Genomic DNA, 24992 nt, shown 5'->3' with positions numbered 1-24992 from the left:
TGATGAAGAGCTGATGGAGCAATGGTGCAATGGTGCGTGTTCTGAAACCTGGATATAGTAACACTACATGCATCTGGGTGTCTTGGTGCGCTGTAACCCTCTTGTTTTATTACAGGTTTGCTGTGAAATCTAAGTGCAGATAGAAAGGGGAGAGTTCCTGGAGAGAAGATGCTTTTCACTGTTCAGCTGCAGTGAGAGGCTCTCTGCTGAAGAGGTGCAGTGCTGGCACTTGCTTTGGCAGTAATCTGAGGTTTAGGATGTTCCTTCACCAACTTCATGATGGTTTCTTGGAGCTGCGAAGCTGCGGTTTGGGTCTGAGAACTCCACCTCCTCAAGGGAGATTGAGCCCAAGACTGACAAGTCAGAGGCACCCTGGTGTTAAGTTCGGGGTGGGAGCCCCACATATCACACTTCAGCTTGGGAAGGGTTTTGTGCTTAGGTCTTTAATGGTGTAGCTGCGAACAAGGGTTCCTGAGCTGCTCCTGGCAGACATCTGGAGAAGGCTCCCTCTACATGCTGGACAGAGTGATGGAGCTGAAGTAGCTCAGCAAGTCCTGCACAGTGAAGTCCATAGCAATCCCTGACCCTGTGTAACAGCGCTGGATCAGTTCCTCAAACTCTTGGTACTGATGTATGAGCTCCCGCTCCATAGCGTGCCACACCACCTAGGGAAAACCAGACCATCAGCTCCCTTCATCACCCTGTGACAGCTATAAATGTGTTGTGGTCCTGAACCCCCGAAATGTCACAGCATCACACATAGACCACACTCCAGTTACCGGCAAAAGGTTTTCCTCAGGGGAGAGATCCTTGTGGATTTTCCTGTAGAGGGTCTCAAGGGCTCTTTTCACTTCCTTGCCAGGGTATTTGTCAATGACCTTCCTCAGTTCCTGCTTGCTGTAGGCCAGTTGGAAGCTGACCTCTTCTTCCTTCACCCCTTGAGCCACACGGGCTTTCACCCCTTCAAAGAAGTTCTGGAACAACAAGGACACATTCACTGGTGAGCTGCCCTAAGGTGGACCCCTGCATCGGGGCTGAAATCTGACTGTTTCAGTTCCCTTCCCATGTCTAATTAGGTGGAAATGAGGCATTGGAGGCTGTTTAGCCTCCTGGAAAGCAGGCCGTAGGGAACTTCACCAGTTCTCTTCCCTCCCTGCTCAGCCAGCAGCATCTCTAAGGGCTGCAGCACCACGGAGCAATGGGACTGCTGGGAAAATCATAGTGTTCCTTTGTGCTTCATATAGCTTTGCTCACTACAAAGCGCTTGGGGCCAGATGTGGGGCTGGGGAATTCCAGAGTCTGCTGAAGTCTAAAGCAAAACTCAGTTTCTCTTTGTTCCTCCAGGATATTGTGTGAAAGCAGGACAGGCTGTTCTGTAGCGAGGAGCACATCGCACCCCAGGGATGGCTGTTGCTTGAGAGCCCAAGGCTATGCCAATCCCTAGGGATACAGACCTCCGCTAGCTTTCAGGAAAGTGCCAGGAGCAGGGCAGCTCCGGGGGAAGCTCAATGCTGACAAACATCTTTCTGTACGAGCCTTTCAGGCACAGAATCTGCCAGGCTGGAAGGGGCCACAGGAGGTCTGCAGCGCAACCACCTGCTCAAAGCAGCTTCAACACTGGATTCAGAGGAGGATACCTGGGGCACTTCTAAGGTAGGTTTTGAAAACCTTTGAGGATAGGGACTGTGCAACCTCTCTGGGCAGACTGTTTCAGTGCTCTGTTATCCTTCCAGTCATTCCTGCCTTCTGTCCATCTGGAACCTTCCTTTTTGCATTTTCTGATGGTTGTTTCTTCCTGCTGTGCACCTCAGTAAGCTTCTAGTTTGGCTTGGAAAGAGCCTTAAAGCTCTTTCAGTTCCAACCCCCTGCCATGGGCAGGGACACCTTCCACTAGAGCAGCTTGCTCCAAGCCCCTGTGTCCAACCTGGCCTTGAGCACTGCCAGGGATGGGGCAGCCACAGCTTCTCTGGGCACCCTGTGCCAGCTGTAAGTATTGGAAGGCTGTACTTGTATTGTACTTGTATACAATCCAAGTATCCTTGTATGTTGCTTGCTTTGCTTTGTTGTGAGCAATGAAATGCTACTTTCCCTCACAGAGGAAGAATTTGAAGCCATTAACATAGCAGGGCTGCAGGTAGCATGAGACACAGAGCTGATCTTCCAGTCGAACCTACAAGATGTTTGACAGCAAAGCCTGGAAACAAATTGAAAGTAACAGGCCCTATAAATAATTCAAGCTGATCTCAGCCTCTGAGACATCTTATGCCAGTGAGAAGAGAGAAGGAGCGGAGCAAGGAGGGGTCTTGGGAGTAGCCATCATCTCTAGGAAGAAGGGGATGTCTGTTTGAGTTAGCAAAGCCAGATGCTCAGAGCTCCGCTAACAAAGCAGCCTCTTGGGAAGTGTGAAACTGTGTTAGACTGATTAGCCCAGGCAGCTGTGCAAGAGGACCTGATGCAGGCACGCAACTGGGGGTGGGGTCTGAGCAAGTCCTTATGCTGCTGCTGGGATGCAGGACTGGTACCAGCACCTGATGCTGCTGAGCTCTGTTCTTGCTGGGGTTGTGCTGGAAACCCAGCACTTAGTGGTCAGAGGAGGTGTGGGAGCATTGGGCAAGTTATAATGAACTAACATAATCCCAGAGTGGATGTGGGGAAGGGTGATCTGGACCCCAGTTAATTCATAAGTTTGGGAAGTGCCCTTTGAGACCCACTTTACCCTGTACTCACATTGAGCTTTTCCAGTGGCTGGCCCAGGTACGTGATGATGTATTTCTTCATGTGCTCACTATATCGTTGTTCTGCTTCTATCTTCTTGTCCTTCAGGCTGTGGATCATCTTTTGGCACAGGAAGCAATGAATGTGGTGGAAATTTTCCATCATCACCATATCTGTGTTCACCTTCAGGTTTGCTGAGGACAGGCTATTGACTTAAAAGAAATGAATAAATCTAAATCTCCCCTCTGACAATTTGAAGCCATTCCCCCTTGTCCCACCACTGCTTGTTCTTACAGAAAGTCCCTCCCCAGCTTTCTTGTCAGATCCTTTTAGGTACTGGAAGCTGCTCTAAGGTCTCCTGGAGCAGCTGCCTGCCTTGCTCTCCCAACCCTTCTCTTCCTACCAATATACCCAGGAGTTTTGAGGGAAGTTATTCTTTGGCTGTTGCTGCTGCTCCCAAGACCTCTGAGCTTGTAAGAAGAGCAGTGTGATCTGTAGGGAGAAGCTTCTCCATAGTGGGAAAGGAGAGGTTGACATTAGTTTCAAAGCTAAGCACATGCTTCAGCCCTGTCACAGCTGGGACCATCCTTGTGCAAGAGATGCCATGCAACTGGCATGCACACTGAAGGTGTCTGCTGCTCCCAAGTGAAGGCAGTTTCAGCTCCAGGCAGTCCCCAGGAGGCTGGCAGCCTGCATGTACCCTGCTCAGCTGATTGCTGGTAGCTCCTGAAGCTGCAGCTATACATTAGATCTTAGGCAGAAGCTCTTCCCTGTGAGGGTGCTGAGGCGCTGGCACAGGGTGCCCAGAGAAGCTGTGGCTGCCCCATCTCTGGCAGTGCTCAAGGCCAGGTTGGACACAGGGGCTTGGAGCAAGCTGCTCCAGTGGAAGGGGTCCCTGCCCATGGCAGGGCTTGGAACTGGAGGAGCTTTAAGGTCCCTTCCAACCCAAACCATTCCATGCATCCAGCCACCAGTGTACTCACTGCTGCTGAAGACACTGCTGGCCAGCCTGAGGTGTGCCTTGTCCAGCTCCCCTCTCCGCTGAGCTGTCCTGAACACCTCCTCTGAGAAGTTCACAAACTCCTCGAAGCGGCTCACGGAGGGCAGGATCCCACCTTTCAGCTTGCTGGGCATCCTTGTCTCCTCAATCTCTTTGCACAAGGTCCCCTGGGAACAGCACACAAGACATGGCACTGTCAGATCTAGTGTGGCCCCAGCTTCATTTCATGGTACAGAGGCATAGGCTGGACTTTCTCCATTTACAGTATTTCCTATGGGGAGATACATGAGCCTCTCTGAGGCTGGATGTGAAGCTGTGCACGCTGCTCTTCTGGACCTGGTGTACCTGCTCTCCCAGGCTGTGTAGCTCTTTGCACAGACCCAGCGCTGCAATCTCCCCATGCAGACACTCACAGCTCCTAGGGCAGAGGTTTTCACCACTGCCCCTTCTCAGGCTGGTTTATGAGCAGATTTGCTGCTCCAGGTCTTGGCACAGGCACAGTTGATGTCAACATGTGGCTTCCCTTGACCTCAGTGGGCTCAGGGCCAGGTTTCCTGGCCAGTTCTGATGGAGAGCTTGTCTCCAGCCGTCTGCCATGCTGCCCTCACTCCCACAGCCTCCTGGCACTCTATATGAGGGAAACCCTTTGGTTTGAACACCCTTGTAAGATGAGGTGCAGATGGCTGTTAGGTTTATCCCACCTCCCTCGAACACAGTCTGTGATGCAATGGGGCTCTAGTCCTTCCAAACCCAAAAGAGCAAGATCCCTGCCTCACATAAACCAGCATTGCTTCCAGTCATGTTAGAAGTTTGGAAGATTCTGGAGGAGGTGAAACATCACCCAGATCTACTTGGGTTTACTCCTACAGATACTTGCAATGCACTTGTTGAAGCTGTTCTTGGCCAGCAGCAGCATATTGCCCAGGATGGTGTTGAGGAAGGATGAGGGAAGAGCTGAGGAAGAGTCCCACGTCTCAAAGATGAAGTCATTCAAGGTAACCAGGACTTGCAAGCAGCCAAATGGGTGAATCTTATTGCAGATATCTAGAAACCCCCTCAGCTCTGGTTCCAGGCAACTGAAGATCTCGCTCAGCAGTGGGGTTGTAAGTTCTTCTAATCTGGAAAACAAAAGGTAAGCAATTAAATAGAGAGGGCACTGGCCCTGTGGCCAGCTTCAGAGGCTAGGGCAAAGCTAAAGGAAGAATTGGAAGCCTTCTATGTCACAGAGGAGGCTATTAATGCTTGGGTCATCAACTCTTCACTGTCCCTGCTTGCAGGAGGACACCGAAATATCCTTGTTCTGCCAGCCAAATGAAAAATTCCAGTGTTTTTATGCTGCCATTTTTATAAGGTTTCTATCCCATAGTATATTTTCACTTTATGACATTGTTAATAAGGAAATAAAACTGATCACGATTTCCATGAAACGCAAGCCTTGCTTTTTGATCCCCTGCAGCAGAGCTGCTGCAGAGAGGCAGGACCAGCAGGCTCTGTTCAGCCTTTCTGCTTGCCCAGCTATGATGCTGGCCCAGGGTCCAAATCTGAGGCCACTTAGCAGACATCAGGATGGTCAAGAAAGGAATATCCCTCCATCAGTTCTTCTGGCTGTCTCTGCAGGACACTCCAGACTATCTCATCGCCCACGTACTGGCTCCTGGACTTGGTGCATGGAGGGTCCTCGGGAGATGCTGTGCTCTTTTCTCCCTTAGTGGCAGATGTCTGGAAAAAGGAATGGAATGGGAATCATGATTTGTCTGCCTTGCCTCAGAGAGGAAAGCTGGAGATCCGGGTTTCATTTCTGCTGCCTCAATTGGAGTCCTGTGTTTGATGCTTAGAGGTTCTGTGATTTCGCTGGAGCTGACAGTCATGTTCAACTGGGACAAGAGACAACCTCAGGGTGCACCAAGGGAGGTTTAGATTGGATATCATGAAAAACTTGTCCTCCAAAAGAGTTATCAAACATTGGAACAGGTTTTTCCAACCTAAATGTTTCTATGATCAGGAATCTTAAGTTTCTCCACTACTGACACCATGAGAGGACAAGAGCTCAGGTACCTGATAGAGGTAGGCAGCCACCCCCTGTGCCTGCTGTGACAAGCTGGAGGGAGGACTGGCTAATGGGACTGGAGAGGACACAGTCCTCACACTTACCTCCAGGTCTGCAGCATCGTGGCTTAGTTGGAAGAATTTCTCAATGAACTGCTGCTCTGTGGTGCAAAGCGGTTGTAGCTCTCTCAGGACCTGCTCCAGTATCTGCTTAGAAACCATTGGGCATGTTAGAAAACCCTTGTAGCGCACACTGAGGACCCTGGATAGATGTCTATGTCCGCCTGATGTGATATCTAAGCCAGATCAACAGAGCATCTCTGCTTCTGCTCCAGGTACACAGCACTGGAAGGAGGACTCTGGGATAGGTTACAGCACTGAACCCTTTAGAAAACTTCAGTTCCTTACCATGACGATGTTTCCTTTGTCCGATGTGTGTTCCTGGCCCTCTCTGCTCCCAGGGAGACTCCATCGGGACTGCTGCCTGCTCCCCATCACCATCGGCTTCTCTAAGCTTTCCTGAAGACCTGCATATTAGTAGTGGTGAGACATCTCCATCCCTTTTGCCCTTTCCAGCTCCTTTGATCACTTTAACAGATCTAAATGTCTCTTTTATATCTCATCTTATGCGTGAATTGGCCTTTATCTGTTGGAATCAAATACAGGGGGGAAGAAGGTTTTGCCCTCATTTTTTTTATCTCCCTTCACATCTGTTCCTCTCTTTTTCATCAGTTCTTTTTCTTTCACTGTCCATGATGCTTAGCCCTTTGCTTAGTCCTAACTCTTGAGGACTGGAGAGTTAAAAATCTTAGATGATAAGAGCATAAATCAGCAGCAATGCCTGCAAGAGCTTCAGGAAAAATGTTTGTTGCTTAACTTTGATGGTAAATTGCTATGAAATAATATCCAGGCAGGGAAGAGGGCTGGCTTTTCTCAAGAAATAGCCTTTTAAACTGAGAAACACTCACCTGGAAATGAGTGCACTTCTCAAACATTACCAGGTTTTTTCCATAGCGCTTTCACTGGCTGCTTGGCTGAAGTGGAAAAGCTGAAAGATTTCTTTGAAATGTGCATTAAAAAATACTATTACACTCGCTGAAAGAAACCAGCGGGGAGCCATCCATATTATTTTCTAATTCATTCTAAAACCTGGCATCATTCCCCTTACAGAGGTCCAGGGTGAGTCGGGCCAGCACTCCATTCCTCATAACATCCAAAATACCTTTATGTGAGCCACTACCTCCTTTCCAAAGGGTTTTAGCTTTGGCAAGGATTTGTCAGATGCCCTACATGCTGAATGGGATGAGGGATGACAGAAAGCCCTGCTTGCGACCTCAGCCTTGTTAAACACAGAGAAAACTAATGAGCTGCTTCATCATCTCTTTCCCACCTTTCTGCACTGGGTGATGATAATTTCACCTCCTGGGAAGTGGCAAAACCAGGAAATAGGAAAGAATTCCCTGAGCCTATAAACGTTAGTGGGGAAAAGGGAACGGGAAAATGAGGAGAAAAGACTTAATTATTGGCTCATGATTAATTAAACACAGCCTGGGGTTTGCCTTCGAAACTCGTCATACTGAAGGTAATAAATCATCAGGTGATGTATTTAGAAGCAATGGACATAAATAATCCTTTATGAGGGCAGGGAATCAACCCTCGAAACTCACTGCCAAGGTAATCGGGAGAAAAAGAGGCAGGGAGGGAGAGCCTGGGATATTTCGAAGCGGGGATGAGGGATGTTATCAGGCGAGTGGCCTCGCAGCCTGGGCTGTCATCCATGCAGCTGCTCACCCCACGGAGCCGCAGTGCAGCTCAAACGTGGGGAAAGACCTTGGATGAGGCTCCCGCAGAACTTCATCAAAGCCCAACCTGCACAAACAGCCTGAGAAGTGCCCGTTCTGCAGGAAAATATTCCAGCAGGAGTCTCTGAAGGTCCCCAGGAGCTGGGGGTGACCAGGATCACATCAGTGCCCATTGCTCCTTCTGCAAAAGGACATGTGCCTGCATTGCCAGGGTGCTGCTGACCCTGCAGTAGGTCCTTGAGCCACAAAGAAGTCAGCTTGCAAAGGGAGGTGATACAGAAGGAGATGGGATGCTCTCCCTTCTGCTTTGTCCCCATGGTCCCAGAGGTGGGCAGGCAAACATCATCTGGTAGCATCACAAGCCTTGGGGAAGGTGCCTTGGGGCACCTTCGGGCTAAGCATCCCCATCCAAGCCTGGAGTTTCCTACCTGTCCCAGAGCTCACCCCAGGGAGCAAAGCACAGTGCCAGCACATCCAAGCACCAGCAAAGCTCATCTCACCTCATCCCATGGCCATGGGAGAAAGCCCAGGAAGACGCAGACGCCTCTGGGTGATTTACAGCAGCACAGCAACAGGCTTGTAGCCATCAAGGTGTCTTCCTACCACTGCAATGGATTTCATGGACACTGGATTCTCTCCTGGGATTTTAATTACTCACATTTCACGAGGCTCACATAGGCATCAAAGATAGACAAAGCACTGGAAGGAGACCACTGCTTTAACAGTTACAGAAGGGGATCAGGCAAACCTGGCTGCAACACATGCCCTACTCTCTATTCAACAAGCCTGTTTTCATCAAGGACCTCTTTAAGAGCATTTCTCTCCCCTTGCAATGCCTCCCATTTTAACAGCTTTCTGAGCAGACCCAGCTGTCCTGAGGAGACAAACTTGAGTGTTTCTATTTTCTATCACCCAGCAGAATTCAAGTCTCTTGCTTGGAGCCCATCAGTCACTTTGCAAATAGGAACCAGTGCCTTTTTATCCTCCCCATAATCTTTGTTATTTCCTTCTGTTTAAATAGAAGCAATCGCCCTTCTTCAGGAAATGCTGCTTGATCACATTATCTTATAAACCACATATCAGCACTTGCTTCCCCACTGTTAATTCCCCAGGCTTGCTGCCAGTGTGTTCATTACCTCTTATCAGGAACTCCAAGTTTTAAGTGAGAAAGAGCACGTTTTCCCAGGAAAAGCTGAGTCCAGGAGTGGAGAGAGGGGGGTGGGAGAGGAACGTTATCTTTTAACTATTTCTTTTACCCAATGTGTCAGGTGAGGCAAACCTCTCTGCTGCACTGAATGCAAGAGCTGTGTGGTGAGGGAGGAGAGGACAGCAAAACACCCACATATTCACACTGCCCTCTATGACCAACTCTGAAACTGTGGGAGAGGGCCCTGGAAAGCTACAGGGGTGGAAATCGCCTGCAGTGGTCTGATCCTGCAGCCTGGTGAGCTTCAGGGTAGCTCCCTCCAGGTGCCCATGGATAGGACTCCCTAACCACCCCCTGTCTCTCACCAGAATGGCATGGTCTTCACCGCAGAAGACAAAGGATGGGTGAATATCAGGGCAGTGGGTTAGCCGGATGAGGCATGTACAATCATTGCTGCAAGTGCAAAAAGGCAGAACCCTTCCCCAGGATCCTTCAGCCATCAGCTTCCATCCCTAGGCTTCATCCTCTGGCTCCGGGGTCTGGACACCAGTGATGAAGTAGGTGCAGAACTGGAAGAAGTCAGGAGAGTGCTATGATAGACTAAACACACCGTGCAAAGTGGTTTTTGACATTCAAGTTGGGCCAAGCTGGCATGGAACTTTCCATTACAGTGCTTTGTTTTGCTGAAGGAAAATATGACTTCTGCAATAAAAGACTTCCAGAGGAGACAGATCAGCTTCTCTTTTTATCTTCAGAAACACCTGACTGGAATATTTTGAGTCAGATGCAGTGATTTCAGTTGAAATGATCACCTTGGGACAACACGGCCCCAGTCGGCTCACTATGAAATCATTCTGCTCTCACAAATACGGCTATGAATACACTCATGTCTCCAGGGACAGGCTTGGTGCCATCTCTTTACAGGGAAACAGAGTGTATGAGGAGTCTGCGACCAGCTCTGCTTGCATGAAACATGGACCAGGCATTAGCCAAGCAGTCCCATTTCCCCTTTTTTACAGCTATCGCATCATTTCCGAGTCCTACAAAGGGAAGGTGGATAAAAGCTGCAGCTTGGAGAAGCAGCTAAACAAAACTGGGTAACCCATAGAGCCAGTGCTCTCACAAATACTGCCTGGTGTAAAGCAGAGTGGGGCTTCATCATGTGCTGCCAACTGTAGAGCCAGTCCATGGAGGAGGAAGTAAATTCATAGCACAAAAGCTGGGGAAGAAACCTGCAATAGGGGATGATTCCCTATTTGCAAACAAATCACTGCTCAGCAGCGCAAAGGTCGTATTTGCAAATCACTCACTTCCTTTTCTTCTTCCTAACAAGAAGGTTTTGGCTTGTTCGAAACAGGCTTTGATTTCCCGGTCATAGAGTCTGCTGAGGTTCTGGGCATAGACCTGGGAAGTAGAGAAATGACCAAATGAAAGCAAAAAACCCAAGTTTCAGCATTTCAGACCTTTTCTTCCAACACAATGCCTCCCGCTGAGTCCCAGACTGCTTTCTGTCAAGAACAGAGGTCCAGCCTCATGTGGCCACGTTGGCCTGACACTCTCCTAGAAGGGCCAGCTGCAGGAAGCTTGTGGGTTATCTGGGTTAGGTGAAACCAACCTTTCATCATGAATTAACCACTTTGACTAATCTGTTCCCTGTGGATGGTATGCAATATTGGCTCAGGATTCCAGCCATACCTTGGGGAGATCACAGAACAGAACTGGGTTTGCATTCCTCAGCCAGGCCATGAGCGGGGTGTAGGGCACCAGTTCCTCATGGTGGAGTGCATGGCTTGGTGCAGACGGCTTGTCTATGGGCTGAGCAAGAGCAGGTACCTCAGCATTTCCCTGAAGCAACAGAAACAGCAGTAGGAGTGAAATAGAGCATAGCCTTGGAAAGCTCTGTAAAGTATTTGCTTTATAATCACCCTGAATTTACAGTTCTGAATATGTTTGAGAAGGGAATCCAAAGGGTGAAACAGAGCATCCATGGTCACTTTGAACTCTAGATTCAATCCCATATCCTGGGAACAATTCTGCGCCCAGAGGAATGCCCAGGGTCTGGCAGTGCTGGGACTTGGCACCCACAGACTCAGAGTCATGTGGGTGACATGGGAGCTCGGCAGGTTCAGAGCAGGTCCTGGTGGAGCAGCTTGCTCAGGGATGTGTGCAGTCAAGGTCTGAGAATCCCCATGGATGGAGATCCCAGAGCTCCCTGACGTCACATCCCTTCCCAGTGTCAGTGCTTGAAGATATGTGAAACAACCTCTCCAGGGAGGCTCCCGCAGTCCCATCTCCGGGATGGTTGCATCCCCTACAGCACTGGTGCTATTCCACCAGAACATTCAACTCTCCCAGAATTATGGAATTCACTCCTCTGCCATGTGAGGAGTGAAGCTCACCTGGAGCTCGAAGATGTTTGTAATGTGACTGATGAAAGAGCTCTCAAAGTTCTGCTTGAGTGTTTCAAACATGATCAGCTGCTCAGCCACAGACTGCAGCTTCCGATAACCTTAAGGGGAAAAAGAAGAGAGCATCATGGTATTGAGCAGCATGAGTGGTTGTGGCTGCAGACCAACATCGCTCAGCTCACTGGCAAGTAAGACAGGTCTTCAAGGAGGAAGTTCTGGGATAAATCCTACCACCCAAAAGCTAACAGAGGAGAAAAGGTCTGCTGTTGTGTCAAGCAAAGCATCCATCAGTCCAACCATGCGCAAGGACGAACACCCAGTCTCTTCTCAGTATGTGGGGTTTAATGCCAAGTTGAAGTCCCTGTACATCAGTGGGTCTCCACCACCACTCACAGTGGATGCTACTACAATGAATGATTGTTTTTTCCATGCTCAAGGCATAGGGTACCCGGAGAAGCCGTGGCTGCCCCATCCCTGGAAGTGCTCAAGGCCAGGCTGGATGGGGAATTTAGAGAAATTGTAGCTATCTTGCCATAAGTTTGCCTCAGCTCTAACGTATACTGGACCAGCCAGTGCCTGAGTCTAGAGGGAGGTGCCTGCAGTGCCTGGATGCATCTGAGCTAATTCCTGGCTACATCCCCTCCAGCTCAGGAGGGGGCCCCTGCAGAGGCTGGACAGCAGGGAATGGTGCTATGTGTGCAGCACAGGTTGTGGATGAGCCAGTGGCTCTGCTGTCTGCAGACAGGAATCTCAGCTCTCTACTCACCAGGATGGATCTGGGTGTTCATGCAGAGAGATAAAGCCTCTGCTGCAGCAATGCAGGCTTTCACCCTGCTAGGGCTGGAAAGGTCTGCCTGGCTCAGAGCATCACAGTGTTCCCTGCTGAGGCTGAGGTGGGTCTGAAAACAAAGCCAGAAGAGAACAGGTACAAGCACAGCCAACTTCTCATCCCTTCTCATCCCATACGGAAGGTGCTGACTTGCAATAGCCAAGTGATGCCAGGCTGCATGTGTCCATCAAATCACCATGCTGCTCTGTCCCCACCAAAAGCAAAGGTCTGCACAGTAACAACTGCAGTGGTGGCCGTGGAAGCCCTGGCAAACATCAGCTTGAATTTCCAAACTCTGGTACCTCTGGGATCCTACTGCCAACAAAGTGGAGGGGAGGAGAAAGCAAAAGCTATGGAAAGTGCAGGTTGAGCTGCTCAGGAAAGAAAAGGTCAATGGCACAGAGGTCACTGTCAGCAGTGGAAGTGAGGATTAGCTGTGCTGTTACAGCACGCTTCTTTGGTATGTTATGTTTGCAAATAATCTGCTTTCCCACATTCCCAGAGCTCATCAAGAGTCTTTCCACCGGCTGCGCTGTCCCCTGTGCCAGTGTCTCTGGCTAAGAGCTGCAGAGCAAAGCTGCTCTGGATGCTGAGGCAGGCTGATGTGCACAAAGTCCACAGCTGACGGCAAACAGTGAAGCTGCCTTCAAAGGTGAAGGGAAAGAGGAGAGAAAAGGAATGGGGAAAGTCCTATAAATGGGAAGAGAAGGAACAAGGTCTGTGGACAAACATCTCCAAATGGTTCTCCCAAGGCAGATGTACAGTTTTCTTCAGGATCCACCCAACATTCCCATCTGTTTCCCTGCATGTAAGGTTATCAGTGCTGATGGGAGCAGGGGTGAGTGTTGCACACTCAGGCTCTAATTGCTGGTTAAGTGCCGTGTTTGTCCATTTGTGGGTAATGATTACTGGCTACTGTATTGACTACTGATCATCTGCTAATGAGAGCTGGATTTCCCTAGGACAAAGATAGAAACTGAAAGCTACCAAGTTGAGGGGAGGACCAAAGCCCTCAGTGACCACTGTTTCCCACAGGAAACCCCACAGTCCAGACATGCCTGGAGTTCCAAGGCTGGGAGCATCTCAATGCTTTGGGTGCAAGGCTGAAAGCACTGCTGCAGCAGCCTCCCAGGAAGAAGGTCCCAAAGCTGACAGTGAAAGGCGGACTGCAGCATCCCAAGCGGAAGGCTGCAGAGCTGCATCTGGAAGATCATTGTCATTGCATCATTTGAGGCTAATCCTGCCCAGGAAAAGGACTTTCAGAGACCCTTCTTACAGCCCTGGACCGCAGTGAGGGTACTGCGCGTTATGTCTGCTGCTGGTCTACCTGCAGTCCATCCCAGCTGTGTGGCCATCCTTACGTTATCAAGACAACAAAGCTTAGCAGCCTTTGCAGACAGAGAATAGTTTTCAGAGTGTTTGAGGCTCACTGGAAGCTTTTCCTAATGGATTCAACAGGCTGAAGGTTTATGTCTTTGCAAACCCACCTACCGTGAGGAATTGGATCTCATCCATCAGCCTTGTCTTGTTGGAAACGATGCGATGTAGCAATGAGTTTTCCCGATGGATGTGGTCCATCTGCTGTTTCACACTTCCCAGTAACTCATCGTAGATCTGCAAGGTCTCCTCCACTCTGGCCACCTCTGCCAGTGCCTCATCAATGTTGCTCATCAGCTGTGTCACCTGCTTCTCAGAAGAGATAATGGCTCTAAGGTTGGCCTGTGAAATGGAGAAACAGAGGCCTTCAGCACTGTAGCAGGGACTGGGCACCAACACTCAGAGGCAAATAGCCTGATGTTCACCCTCCCAAATCAAAGCAGAGACCCTCTCATTATAACGTGCAAGATGCTGCTATAATTGCATCAAATGTCCTGCATCACTGCATGCACAAGGTCAATGTCTTTGCACTTGGCTAAACTCTACATCAGCAACCATCTGCAGGTCTCAAGTGCTGCAGCAGGACAAAACCCCTCCCTGAGCAAGGTCAACACTCAGGGGGCTTTCATCTGCCACAGCAATGAGGTTACTGTGGAGTTGCTGTGTAAATCAGTCTTTGCAGGCTGGGAGATGGTACCAAGCCCTGCTGGCTTCTGCACCACTAGGAAAGCCCCAGGTGGACACTACACGGAGTCTCCAAACCTCAATCCCCACAACTGGTGGAGTCCTGTGAGGACCTGGATGTCCATCCCACAATACTAGTAAGGAAACGTGCTGGCTTTGAGGCACTGGCCATTCCTGCCTGGCTCTAACACTTTGATGCAGACCATGGCCATGCCAAGCGCCTGTCACAGCACGTTTAGCATCGCTCCGGGCATCGCCACTGCTGCCAGGGTGTTACCCAGCTGAGCTGCTCTGGCAGGGGATTAATAAACAGTGAAATCATGCATGAGACACACACATAGATGTCTCTAATACAGGAACCGAAGGCACAATTTGCCTAGGGAGGTCTCAGGCGTTTGCTTTGACGGGTGGTGGGGACAGATCAGCGTGTTAATGGCTGCTGACAAGCTGCACTAGAGATTAACTGCTTCCAAATGTTAATTGTACCGTTTTCAAGGCCTGTGAACCACGCAAGGCGTCAAAGAAAACAATCAATAGACACAGGCCTGGGAGGCTTCCAGACTGCCATTTTTCTCTCCATTAATAAAGCTATTAAAGAAGTTTGTCTTTTCTGATATTTCAATTATCTGATGCCTTTTTCATTAAATGAAGAGCAATAGCAGAAGCGTCTGCACCCCCCAGTAGAGCCCATGCTCAGCTCGCTGGTGGGGAATGGTCAGAGGAAGAGAAACAAAGTCTTGTCAACCCAACCACGGCTTGGACTGAGCCTGTGCTCAGAATTAGGAGTGCGCTGAAAGCACAGTAGATGCTGGACACCTACAACCCCCATGTTAAGGATTTTCTCTTCCTCAAGCTCCACCTACATTGCTGTTGGGATAAAGATGAGCTGCAGCTCCAGCTCTGAAGGTGCAGGATAAGATGCTGGAGCAGTGCTAAGGTGCTTGTGAAATGCACAAGAGTCACTTGCAGCACATATCTGGACCAGGTAGGCTCGGTGTCACTGCAGAGCATCAGTCCCGCTCTCCTGTGACAAATACAGTGTGTCCTAGGAAAGTGTGGGAGAAAGAACTGTGGGGAGTGGCTTCAGATGCAGGCAGATTCACAAAGCACCTGGCAAGGTTAAAGGAATTGTGTAGAAGAGAACAGCCTGGTATCACAGCAAACACAGCAAAGCATCTCTGTTGAAGCATAGAGATGAAACTACAACACCGCAAAGTGATGCAGCTTTCACAGGGAGCCCAGTGATGCCAGAGCAGGCTGAGGTTCACTTGCCAGCAGGCTCAGGGGTCAGATTTGAAGCAGCGTTTGCTAGTGCACACAGGTACTCATCTCTGAAAGCACCAATGCTGCTAAGTGTGTGCTCCAACCGGCCTACACAGGCTGGTGAGAGGGAGCTGGGAGGGAGCAAACCACCCTGCTCCCAGGCTGCTGCTTTCCAGCTGCACACCAAGGACCTGGCCCCAGCTCCATGTTTTATTAACTGTTCCTGAGTCACAGCCATGAGCCTGTCACTGCTGCACCTTCGGATTGTCTTGTTAGGGCTGAACAGATCCATGGGGGGTGCCTGGAGCAAAGCATCACCGATGGCACTGGCAGGGCACCCACAGGGAGAAAGGGCTCTCCAGAGAACCACCGCATGGGAAAGGGTAATAACTGCCCTGCTGCCAGCAGCACAGAGCTGCCAGGCGCTGCCTGTGCTTCAGCGGGTGCCGGGATCCTGCAGGGATGCAGGAATACCAATGTGGAAATCAAAGCTCATGGCCTCCCAGGCGCTGGGGCTGTGCTCTCCCTCCCTCTCAAATGGATAAGCGCTTCCTTGCTGCCAGTGCACTGCTTGCCATCCCCAGAAGGGATGGGTTAACAGAGGGTGATTAGTGTTGGAAGAGGAGGACAAGGTGTCATCACTGGGATGTGTGGAAAACCAAGTGAATATATGCACACACTAGTCTAAGCTGCTGGTATTAATAACGCTTAATATCATAGATTAAACCTTAGAAATAGAAACATCTCATTAATTAATCTGTATTAGCAATAAGTGACATTTATTCATTAGAGGGCATTAAAATAATGTATTCGGCAGTGCCTTTCATCTCAAATAGCTTAATAGAGGTTCATTAGTTGCTCTCATTGAGTATTTTACAGCTGGGAACAGTTACAGAGTGTCTGTATGACTTGCCAGGAGCAAGCAGGAGCAGACCTCAGGAGTCTGGTTCTCCAGATTAACTACTAAGATTCCAAGTGTAGCAACTAATATATAAATACAGATTGGGAACACAGCAAATACTGGAGATAAGGAGGTTGGATTTAAGCGGTTTGGGGTTCTTGTATGGTTTACAATATTCCCTTTGGCTTCTTTTTACCCCTTCTTCAGTTACCTGCCCATAAAATCCTAATAGCAGATATATTAGCTTAAGATAAATGCTCAAAGCAGCTAGCTCATTATCTTGCTCCAGCACTCAAAGAATCAGGTTATCCTCTGCAGAAATGCAATAAAATATAGCAACTCTAATAAGGTAAATTAAGCTCTCCAGCCTGAAAATGATGTGTGCCTTCTCTGCTATGGTTTAGCTTTGACTTTTTATCCTTTTCCAGCTCTGTTTCATTTCTCCCTCTTTTCTTTCTCTCTAATTGCTGCTTTTCCTTCTGTAGGGATCATTGCTGACCCTTTCCTTTCTTTCCAGACATCCCTGTCAGACCACCCTGTCTGCTCTTCATCACCCCACCACTTTTTACATGCACTTTCATCCTCTCCTTCCCTACTCAGCAGCCTTTATCCTTCCTATCCAGATGAGGTTAAGGCTTTTTGGTTGAGTCACAGCCCTTGGTCCCGTCCCCTTACCTCATCCAGCACATGGAGGTCACTGCTCAGCTGCTCTGCAAAGGCCACAGAGTTGTTCACTAGGGGCTCATACTCCTCCATCAGCTTCAACACATCAGCAGCTTCCTTCGGTGTCATCTCCTGGTACATATTGAGCTCCTCTTGGCTCTCAGCCTCTGCAGGGTTCTTCCGGGCTTTTGGGGGCCTTTGTCTCCCTGCATGGGCAGGAGGAGAAGGGGAGATGGCCAAAGCTTTCTATGTCATTTTATTAGCCTTGCTAATATTAGCTCCACTGAGTCCAAGTGACACAAATACAGTGGTCTCAGTTTGCTGTCAGTTTGAGTATGATTATGGCATGAAGCAAAGAAAGATGTGCGTGAGATAGAGGGTCAGCTTTGTAAGAGGGACAAAATGGACATTCGAAATGTAATCTGAGCTCTGACCGTGTTTTTGCTTGCTCACCTCTCTAGGACTGTGCATTGGGGCATGTTGATGTGTTCCTTATACAAAGCTGAGACAAATTTGAGAGATGAACAGGCTTCTTCTGATCAAATACACTGACAGTCATGTGTTGTAGAGTAAAACACATTTTTACATCCATTTCTATCCGTATTTCTTGTCTGAGGAACATCACCAGGCAGGCAGCCAGTCTCCGTCAGGCTGACATTACCAACACTTTACTGCTCACCTTCCCCATTCCAGACTGCAGATACCATCTCTGGAGATAAGATAAATTGTCCATCTATTTGTCTTCCCAGCCTAGCACTGTCTCTCCATGGCAAGGGATGGATAAATCAGGTGGCTGTGCCTCCAGATACACAAAACATGGATCCTTGGGCTTCCCTCTCACTGGTACCCCCCTCAGCCTCCCCCATCATCCCCATTCACATTAAATGTATTCACCTCCCATATACGACAGTGATGATGCAAAAAACCGAAACCCTGTGACAAGGAAACTAATTACCTTCTGCTGCACAGTGGGGGACATTCTCAAAGGCGATAGAGCCGGCCAGGTATCGGTGGCTCAGCTTCCACAAGCATCTGATGAATGTTTTCTTCTCATCTATGCTGCTGGTGGTCCACTTGTAAACCTTATCCAAATGCAGATCAAAATCCAGGCTTGCCTAGATGTCAACAGTTCATTACCACATCAATTAGACACCACCGAGCAGCTGGGTAGGATTAGAGAGGTGTGCTCATGGCACTTGGCAAATAATCACAGGCGTGATAAAAGCACTCTATAAGGATGCCCAGCAGTTCTGACCCTAGGCACGGACACCAGGACACCCATAACGGGTCAGATCAGTGATCAACCAGCCCCGGCGTCCTGATCCAGCACACTGAGCTCTTTTCAGGTTATACAGCTCCCTCACCTTTTACTGCAGCTTGTGGGGATGAACACTGATGAATCTTGACAGTGGCCAGTGGCAGATGCATGGGTGAAAAGGATTCAAAGGGCACGTTCGGAGTTACATTGCCTTCAGGATTCCCTGCCAGCCTCCAGCAGCCCATGATCTGGCAGCTCGCTGAGCCAGGGGTTGTATCCACAGCCCTGTGTTTAACAGCCCTTGAAGGACCTCCTGTCCCTGATTTCCTTTAATGGCTTTTTGAACTTATTCATAGTGTTGGCCTCTACAGCATCCTGTGGCAATAAGCTCTGCAGTATAACAATGTGCTGAATGAGAAAGCTCCAATCAACTCAAGTTAAGCATTTGGGGTAAGTGCAGCGTGCACCTTGCCTTCCTCTGCTGACTTTCCCCTCTGCAACCCTCATCCGCCCTTAACCTCAAACCTCTCTTTACTCAAGAACTGCGAACACCCAGAAAAACCCATAAACAGCCTGCCACAAGCTCAGTCCTGAAACCTTCACTTTCATCCTCCTGCAATGCTTTGCATTACATCTCCCAGCAACCCATTTCCTGGCAGGGAAAGGTCACCTGAGCTAACAGGAGCATGAGCTGGAATAAAAGCATCTTTTGCATTCCCCGTGTTGTCTTCATCTCTATAAATGTCAATATTGCTACGCCTACCTATGCCCAAAGGATGGAGTCTCATGGGGGGCGGAACCAGTCACAAGAGACTTTGTTTTTGCCACTATGTGGTACATAGGTGGAGATAATAAGGGAGGTTGCTGAATGAGGAACATCCCACAGGGAGAAACTCCTCCCTGCACCATCTCACCAGCTCTGCAGCACATCCTGATCTCGTCTCTTGGAGAACTTTAAAGCCACACTTATAATTATTGATACTAATCATCCTAACAGACGTAGCATTGATGAGGATGGACGCAGTCCTATGAACTTTAAAGGTTGCTTCCCAATCACCCTGAGGCAATCCATCACACCCCACATTGCTGTGCAGGCTCGGTAGCAGCCCCTGCAACGGCACAGAGCAGTGATGTCCGGGGAGGAATTTATGTGCTCGTGGTTTATAGCACGTCTGAGGAGGAGCTATTAAGGCAGGGAGGCATCTGTTAATCGCTTCATAAATATTAATACTGGTTTGGTCAAGGGAGCTGAGGCTTTAAGCACTGCTGGGCTTGCAGTGTCAGTACTTTGCTGGTGCCAGGGAACCGAAGGCTTCCCAGTGCACCAGAGCAGACCTTATGACCAAGCCCTTGCTGTGTGCACCGAATATTGACTCACTAGATGGGGTTTGGCTGTAGTCAATACTATCTGCTAAGCAACAGAGGAGTGCTCTTGGTTTGATTGCCATGGACCTGCCAAGCCAACAGGGAGGGATTGTGTTGACTGAGTTGCACTGGGGAGCTTGCCTTGTGTAAGGTGTCTGTGGTGGGACCCTGAGAGATGTCAACAGCCTGCTGCTTCAGCCTCTCCTCTGCCTGGGGCCCTTGTGCAGCAGCTCCAGCTGGTGAGCAGACCCCATTTCCATAGAATGGTTTGAAAGGGACCTTAAAGCTCACCCAGTTCCAACCCCTGCCATGGGCAGGGACCCCTTCCACTAGAGCAGCTTGCTCCAAGCCCCTGTGTCCAACCTGGCCTTGAGCACTGCCAGGGATGGGGCAGCCACAGCTTCTCTGGGCACCCTGTGCCAGTGCCTCAGCACCCTCACAGGCAAGAGCTTCTGCCTGAGATCTTTTAGGAGTATCTTTTAAGTATATTTTAGGAATGATACGGACGATCTTGGCTGCCTGCCTTCAAGAAAGACAAATTCAGAGTGATAGAGGCAAGGGAGAGGACTCCGGGCCTGACAAAGGGAAAAGAGAAGTCAGTACAGAAGAGGAGCCTGGAGGTCAGTCTGCTTATCCTGCCAGAAGGAAGCTTAACAGAGGAGGTTGCTACAATCTGAAAATGTATCTGCAAAAGAGAAGAGCTGCCTAGCCTAAAGGACAGCCACGGCACAGGCGCAAACAGGGATGATGCGGGCAGGACTGCAGGCTGGGAGTCATTAAAAGCCTTTAGGCACTGGGACAACCAAGTTCTCCATTTGCATCCCTGTAGGGGGGGTTCAAAACTACACCAGTACTTTAAGAGAGAATATGACCATTTTATCTCACTGGGATGGCAAATGGGGGGGAAAGGACTGAAAATCCTGGAGGTATCTTCTAATCCTGACTCCGGAGGAGCCAAAGCAGTTCGTAAGACTTGGTGTAGCCCGGCTTATCTGCTACAAGAAAGGCCAGGCAGAATGAAAGCTTGTTCTTCCTTGTGTACAGGATAATGTAAGACAACACGATATCAGTTCAGCTCTGCCCATAGCGTCAAGATGCCCTGCACACCTGCAGTTGGGGTTTTGCTTCCAGAGAGGCTGTGCAGATGTACTTTATTTGTCCTGGATGAAGTGAAAAGCTGTTCTTTTCCTCATTTATTTCTATGTTTGTGCAAACCCAGGCACTTCGCCAGAGTCCCTGGAACATTCTCATTAATAACAAAACTAATTATACCAACTTTAACGATGCTCTGCCAGCCCCAGCAGCAGCAAGAGAGTGTCTTGTCCATGCTTTCTTTCCCCCAAAAACCTTCATGTCACCCTAAAATCACAGCCTCACCCTGACTCCAGCCCCATATAATTCCCCTTTCAGTAGATGCCACCATTTAAGCTGTAAATACCCCATGCAAATGTCTGTCAAGAAGCTTTGTCAACCGGGATCGACAGATGGACCTGACAATGTGCTCTGCAAATGCTGGAGACCTGACAAGAGCAGTGCTTTGCAGCCCGTCTCTCCAGCCTCTGAGGGCTGCTGCACAGAGCTCCAGGAGGTCCTCTGCCTGAGGAATAATGGGAGTTTGCCCAGCAGTGTTGATGGAAGCTGTGTCCAGGCAGTGGTCACCCACCCACTGCTCACCCTGGTCAGGTATTTGGCCAGTGTGCTGTTTCCTGGCTTAGAGAGGGATGGTGCAGGAAGGAAACCCTCAGCATCCTGGGCAGAGGCATCTTATCTTCATAACCGTATCTCTCCCACCCCCAAGATCGGTTCAGCCCTTTGCCACAGAAGGAAAATCGATCCTACCTCATCCAGAGTCTTGCCATCTACCAGCTTCAGCTCTGCTAAAGGCCACCTGTAGGCTTCCTTGTACTGCTCTCCTCGGTCTACCTTGACCCTCACCAGAAACAGCTGCATCGGGCTGAAGGTGCTCACTGAGGATGAGGGACAGGAAAAAAACAACAGAAACAACCCACAATATTATTGTTAGCCCAGCACACAACAGCTCAGTGTGAGCAGGCAGGTACAGATGGACTCACAGGCACTGATTTTGCATTGTGGCTGTATGGAAAGATACTGCAGGTTTCCTACTGACTTGTCTCTTCACTGAGTATTTACATATGGGAAGTGCTCTCCAGGATTTAACCCAGAGCACTTTGAAACCTATGGATGGATTCCCAGTAATTTCAACGAGTTTTAAACCATTGTGCTCTATACAAGGCACAAGAAATACTTCAGCAAGATCCAAATGTGAAGGGAAGAGGTCATCCTAGTGCAATAAGACTTATGAGTTGCATACTATATTGCTGGCCCAAAGGGGTCTAGAACCACCCCACTGTGATACCTACACAAACATACCCCATCAAAAATCAGTTCCAGTTCCAATTTGCTTACAGTCACCTCTTGGTTAATCTGGAGGTGCTCACTGTACATCATTCTGGTTATTATACCTCCAGAAAGCTGACACAGACTGTTCTAGGGGTAACTCTGGTGTTTCAGATGCAATTTATAGCCTACATCATCCCCTGGAGATATTTATCCTGGCCTCCACTGATGACCAAGGAAGCTGAAGTGCATCATTTAGGTCAAACATGACGGGTAAGGCTGTAGAAATGAATCCTACAGTAGGTGACTACACCGTCTAGAAGGTCATTGACAGGAAAGTTTCTGCCCCTGTAAGTTTGCCCAAAAAAATCCATGCTGTTTCTCAGGAGTGATAGAGCAACTAGAAAAGCATAGACCAAAGGAGATGGAAAATTCCCCTAACAACTTGCACTTTGGATCCTAATCAAATAAGATCCTGAAGTGTCTGGGTACCATTAAAACTCTCATCAAAGCTACAGGGACAGAATGAGGCTGTAGTGCTGTGTCATGTTAGAATCGTTTGTTGCTGACCTCTAATGACAGATTCGGTGTAAATGGTGAAAATTAATAATCTGACATTGATGGAAGGCCTCAGCTCTCTCCAGACAGCTAAAGATCATCCAACATTCAAGAGGGAACTTGTGCTTTTGTTACCAGTTCTTGACATACTACATGACATGGCACAGCTCCTCTCTTTGGATAAAGGTTTCCTTCATTTAAAGTACAGCATTCCAGTAGTGTCCTACCTCTTCTCCCAGATGAGGAAAAGAGCCATCAGAGACCAAATCAGACAAGAGCTGCGAGAACCCTTCCTGGGTTTGCAACTAAACCTGCTGTGCAGTCCCCCCGTGGTTCTCACCCACAAGACACAGAATGGACATCTTCTTCCTCTTCTCTGTCTTCCAGACACGAACAGTTTCCAACAGCCTCTCCTTCTGTGGGTGGAACACGCCTTGTTCCCGAGAGCTCCAAAGAGAAGCCATGGCAGGACCTGAACACAAGTGCCTCCTGCTGATGCTCGTGGTCACTGCAGGATGCGCAGCACCTCCTGTGAAACACAGACAGGCTGGAGACGGGATCCACGGGCAGTGGCACACCACTAAAATCAATCACCCCCACACTGGTTTATCTCTGTTGTCTTGCAGATACTATGAGGGCTAAGTAACTGTTGTAGATTAGAGGTCAGAAGGGTCTGAATTCCTGCCCAGTGCATCCAGCCCAGTAAGGTCACAATAAAACTTTCCTCACGGGTTTCACATGCTTGCAGACTCATTAGCAGATCAGTATTAAGAGCAAAGCTAAACTCCCAAGGAGACCCCCTGTCTCCTGCTCTTTTTAGCTTCCCTGGCTCCAAGCTAGTCAGCTAATTAACCTGAGAAGGGAATAACACAGAGGGAAAGGGAAGCCCAAGGGTGGTCTCAGTTTCTGGGGCCGAGCCCTTCCTGCAGCTTGCCATGCTCATGATCCCTGGCTATACGTGTGTCCCATGGAAATGTGTGTGCCCTCACAGCCAAGTTCTGCAGCCAGTGCAAGCTTTTGGTTTCATAGCTAAGAGGAAACGAACCCACACTTCTTCTCCCCCTCGTTTGGCTTATGTAGCTGAACGTGCTGCTCTACAGCTTGAGAATGGCTGTGATGTGCAGGACTAAGTCATCAAAGGAAGCATCATCATCCAGCTTTAATCCTTTCATGTTTTGAGAGAGTATCATGACCTCCACTTCATAGAAGAGGAAAGAAAGCAACCTAATGAAGAGGATCTCTCCTTGCTGCCTCCTTATAAGCAATGCTCAAAGCATTTTTGGGTCTCAGTCCTGGCCCTGAGTCCAGCCCACACGGAGCAAGGGAGATCGCGAGTGCAGGCTCTTGATAGCTCAACAAGCTCAGCTCAGTACTAGGCTGGAATGAGATAACCTTGAGGTATTAAAACACTGATTCAGGTCAACCCAGTCGAAGAAGGAAAGGGTTTAAGCCCCCATAGCAGAAGCAGTGTTTTTAGCAAGAACATGTTGCTTGGTCACAAACTGGTCTTTTTAAAGCACAATATTCTTAAAGGAAAGTCCTCACATGACTTCCTAGCCAGACCTAAAGACTCATGGATGTGTCTAGGTAAGAGAAACCAGCACTATCAGGGTGCAGATGGCAGTTCATGCCCCGTACATCATGTCTAAACACCCGGGAGACTGCAGTAGAGCCTTTGATGTAGGCGGTGAGGAAATGAGAAAGCGGCTATGACTAAAACATTTAATGCAAGCATTTTAGTAAGAATTAGGGATAAATAAAAACACGGACTGCAGGAAAATAATAACATTTGGAAGGGGCACTTTGAATGTTTGCAAATAGAGATGGATTGTTATTGAAATTTACTCCTTGCTCTGCAGTGAGCGGAGGCAAATGAAACCTTCAGCAGCTCCCTCCCCATGGTGATGGGGCTTTCAGTGCAGCCACGTAGGTAATGAGCTTGAAATCACGTCTGCAATTAGTTAAACTAATTTTTAACTGTCTGTGACCAGGAAAGCATAAATAAAGAAGAGAAATTTACTGCTAAGAAGATTCTGTCTCTGCAGCACCTCTATGAGGGCAGTCCCTCACCGGGTTATCTTGGTTTCTCCATCCCTGTCAGCTTCTCAGCCCCTGATGGCATTCACCTCCAGAGGCAGGATGGCAGCCTGGAACCCCGACCATCTACACTGCTCCTGCTTTTGAACCCACTAATTCATTTCTAATAGCACTTGAGCAACAGCTACAGGAGAATGATTGAAAGCCAAAGTAATAGAGGGCTCAGAGCTCCCTGAGAAGTTAATGCAGGAAGCACAATACTTCCCACAAAAGTAATTGAAAAGCTGCCTGCAGTGGAGCCAGCAACCTTCTCCTCCCCCCCCCCCCCCCCCCCCCCCTTCTTCTAGAGACAACCTGTGAGACTACAGGATCTCAGGGAAGCCTTCCTGAAGCTTTCTGACGTGCCCATCACCCATCCAGGCAGCTGCCAGCAAGGATCAGAGCCTTAGAGAAAAGAAGAGCATTCAAAGACTTTACCGAAGGAGTCTCGCTGAGGATAAATTGCAGGATTTCAGCCGCAAGAAGCCTTCGAACAGGAAACTGTTGGTAAAATGAAGGCTTTAAGTGACAAACAGGAAGCG

The 24992-nt window shown here is 49.0% G+C and overlaps 1 protein-coding gene and 1 long non-coding RNA gene across 3 annotated transcripts in view; one reads left to right on the top strand and one right to left on the bottom strand.

The window, feature by feature from the left end:
* LOC136019215 (uncharacterized) overlaps window positions 1–1687 on the top strand; it is a 2490-nt gene extending 803 nt beyond the window's left edge. Inside the window, exons 2-3 of the long non-coding RNA XR_010614776.1 lie at window positions 116–1000; window positions 1345–1687. This is a non-coding gene — a long non-coding RNA (uncharacterized LOC136019215). The remainder of the gene's footprint in view (window positions 1–115; window positions 1001–1344) is intronic.
* On the bottom strand, window positions 428–24992 carry LOC136019213 (exocyst complex component 1-like). 2 transcript variants are annotated; one of them, XM_065689115.1, is made up of 18 exons: window positions 24889–24992; window positions 22715–22903; window positions 21298–21425; window positions 17791–17950; window positions 16848–17041; window positions 13439–13666; window positions 11885–12017; window positions 11110–11219; window positions 10406–10555; window positions 10021–10114; window positions 6170–6288; window positions 5867–5971; window positions 5364–5434; window positions 4593–4833; window positions 3699–3882; window positions 2728–2927; window positions 780–974; window positions 428–665 (listed from the first exon to the last, which is right to left on the bottom strand). In XM_065689115.1, exons 2-18 carry the CDS (start codon window positions 22836–22838, stop codon window positions 510–512), a joined length of 2592 nt encoding a protein of 863 aa, XP_065545187.1. In that variant the 5' UTR covers window positions 22839–22903; window positions 24889–24992; the 3' UTR covers window positions 428–509. The 2 variants fall into 2 exon arrangements, with proteins under 2 accessions (XP_065545187.1, XP_065545188.1); XM_065689116.1 differs by having other exon boundaries at window positions 5867–5968.

The sequence above is a fragment of the Lathamus discolor genome, chromosome 9, assembly GCF_037157495.1.
Source record: "Lathamus discolor isolate bLatDis1 chromosome 9, bLatDis1.hap1, whole genome shotgun sequence".
NCBI classification, from domain to species: Eukaryota; Metazoa; Chordata; class Aves; order Psittaciformes; family Psittacidae; genus Lathamus; species Lathamus discolor.
The sequence above is the reverse complement of the archived record's forward strand: the minus strand, read 5'-3'. Positions and strand labels throughout refer to the sequence as shown.

Excerpts from the sequence above, each read along its gene's own strand:
- LOC136019213 (XM_065689115.1), bottom strand. The coding sequence starts at position 22,838 with ATGGCTTCTCTTTGGAGCTCTCGGGAACAAGGCGTGTTCCACCCACAG. Across the intron at positions 17,951-21,297 it reads ATGGCAAGACTCTGGATGAG|GCAAGCCTGGATTTTGATCT; the intron begins GTAGGATCGATT and ends GTTGACATCTAG. Across the intron at positions 5,435-5,866 it reads ACGATGCTGCAGACCTGGAG|ACATCTGCCACTAAGGGAGA; the intron begins GTAAGTGTGAGG and ends TCCTTTTTCCAG.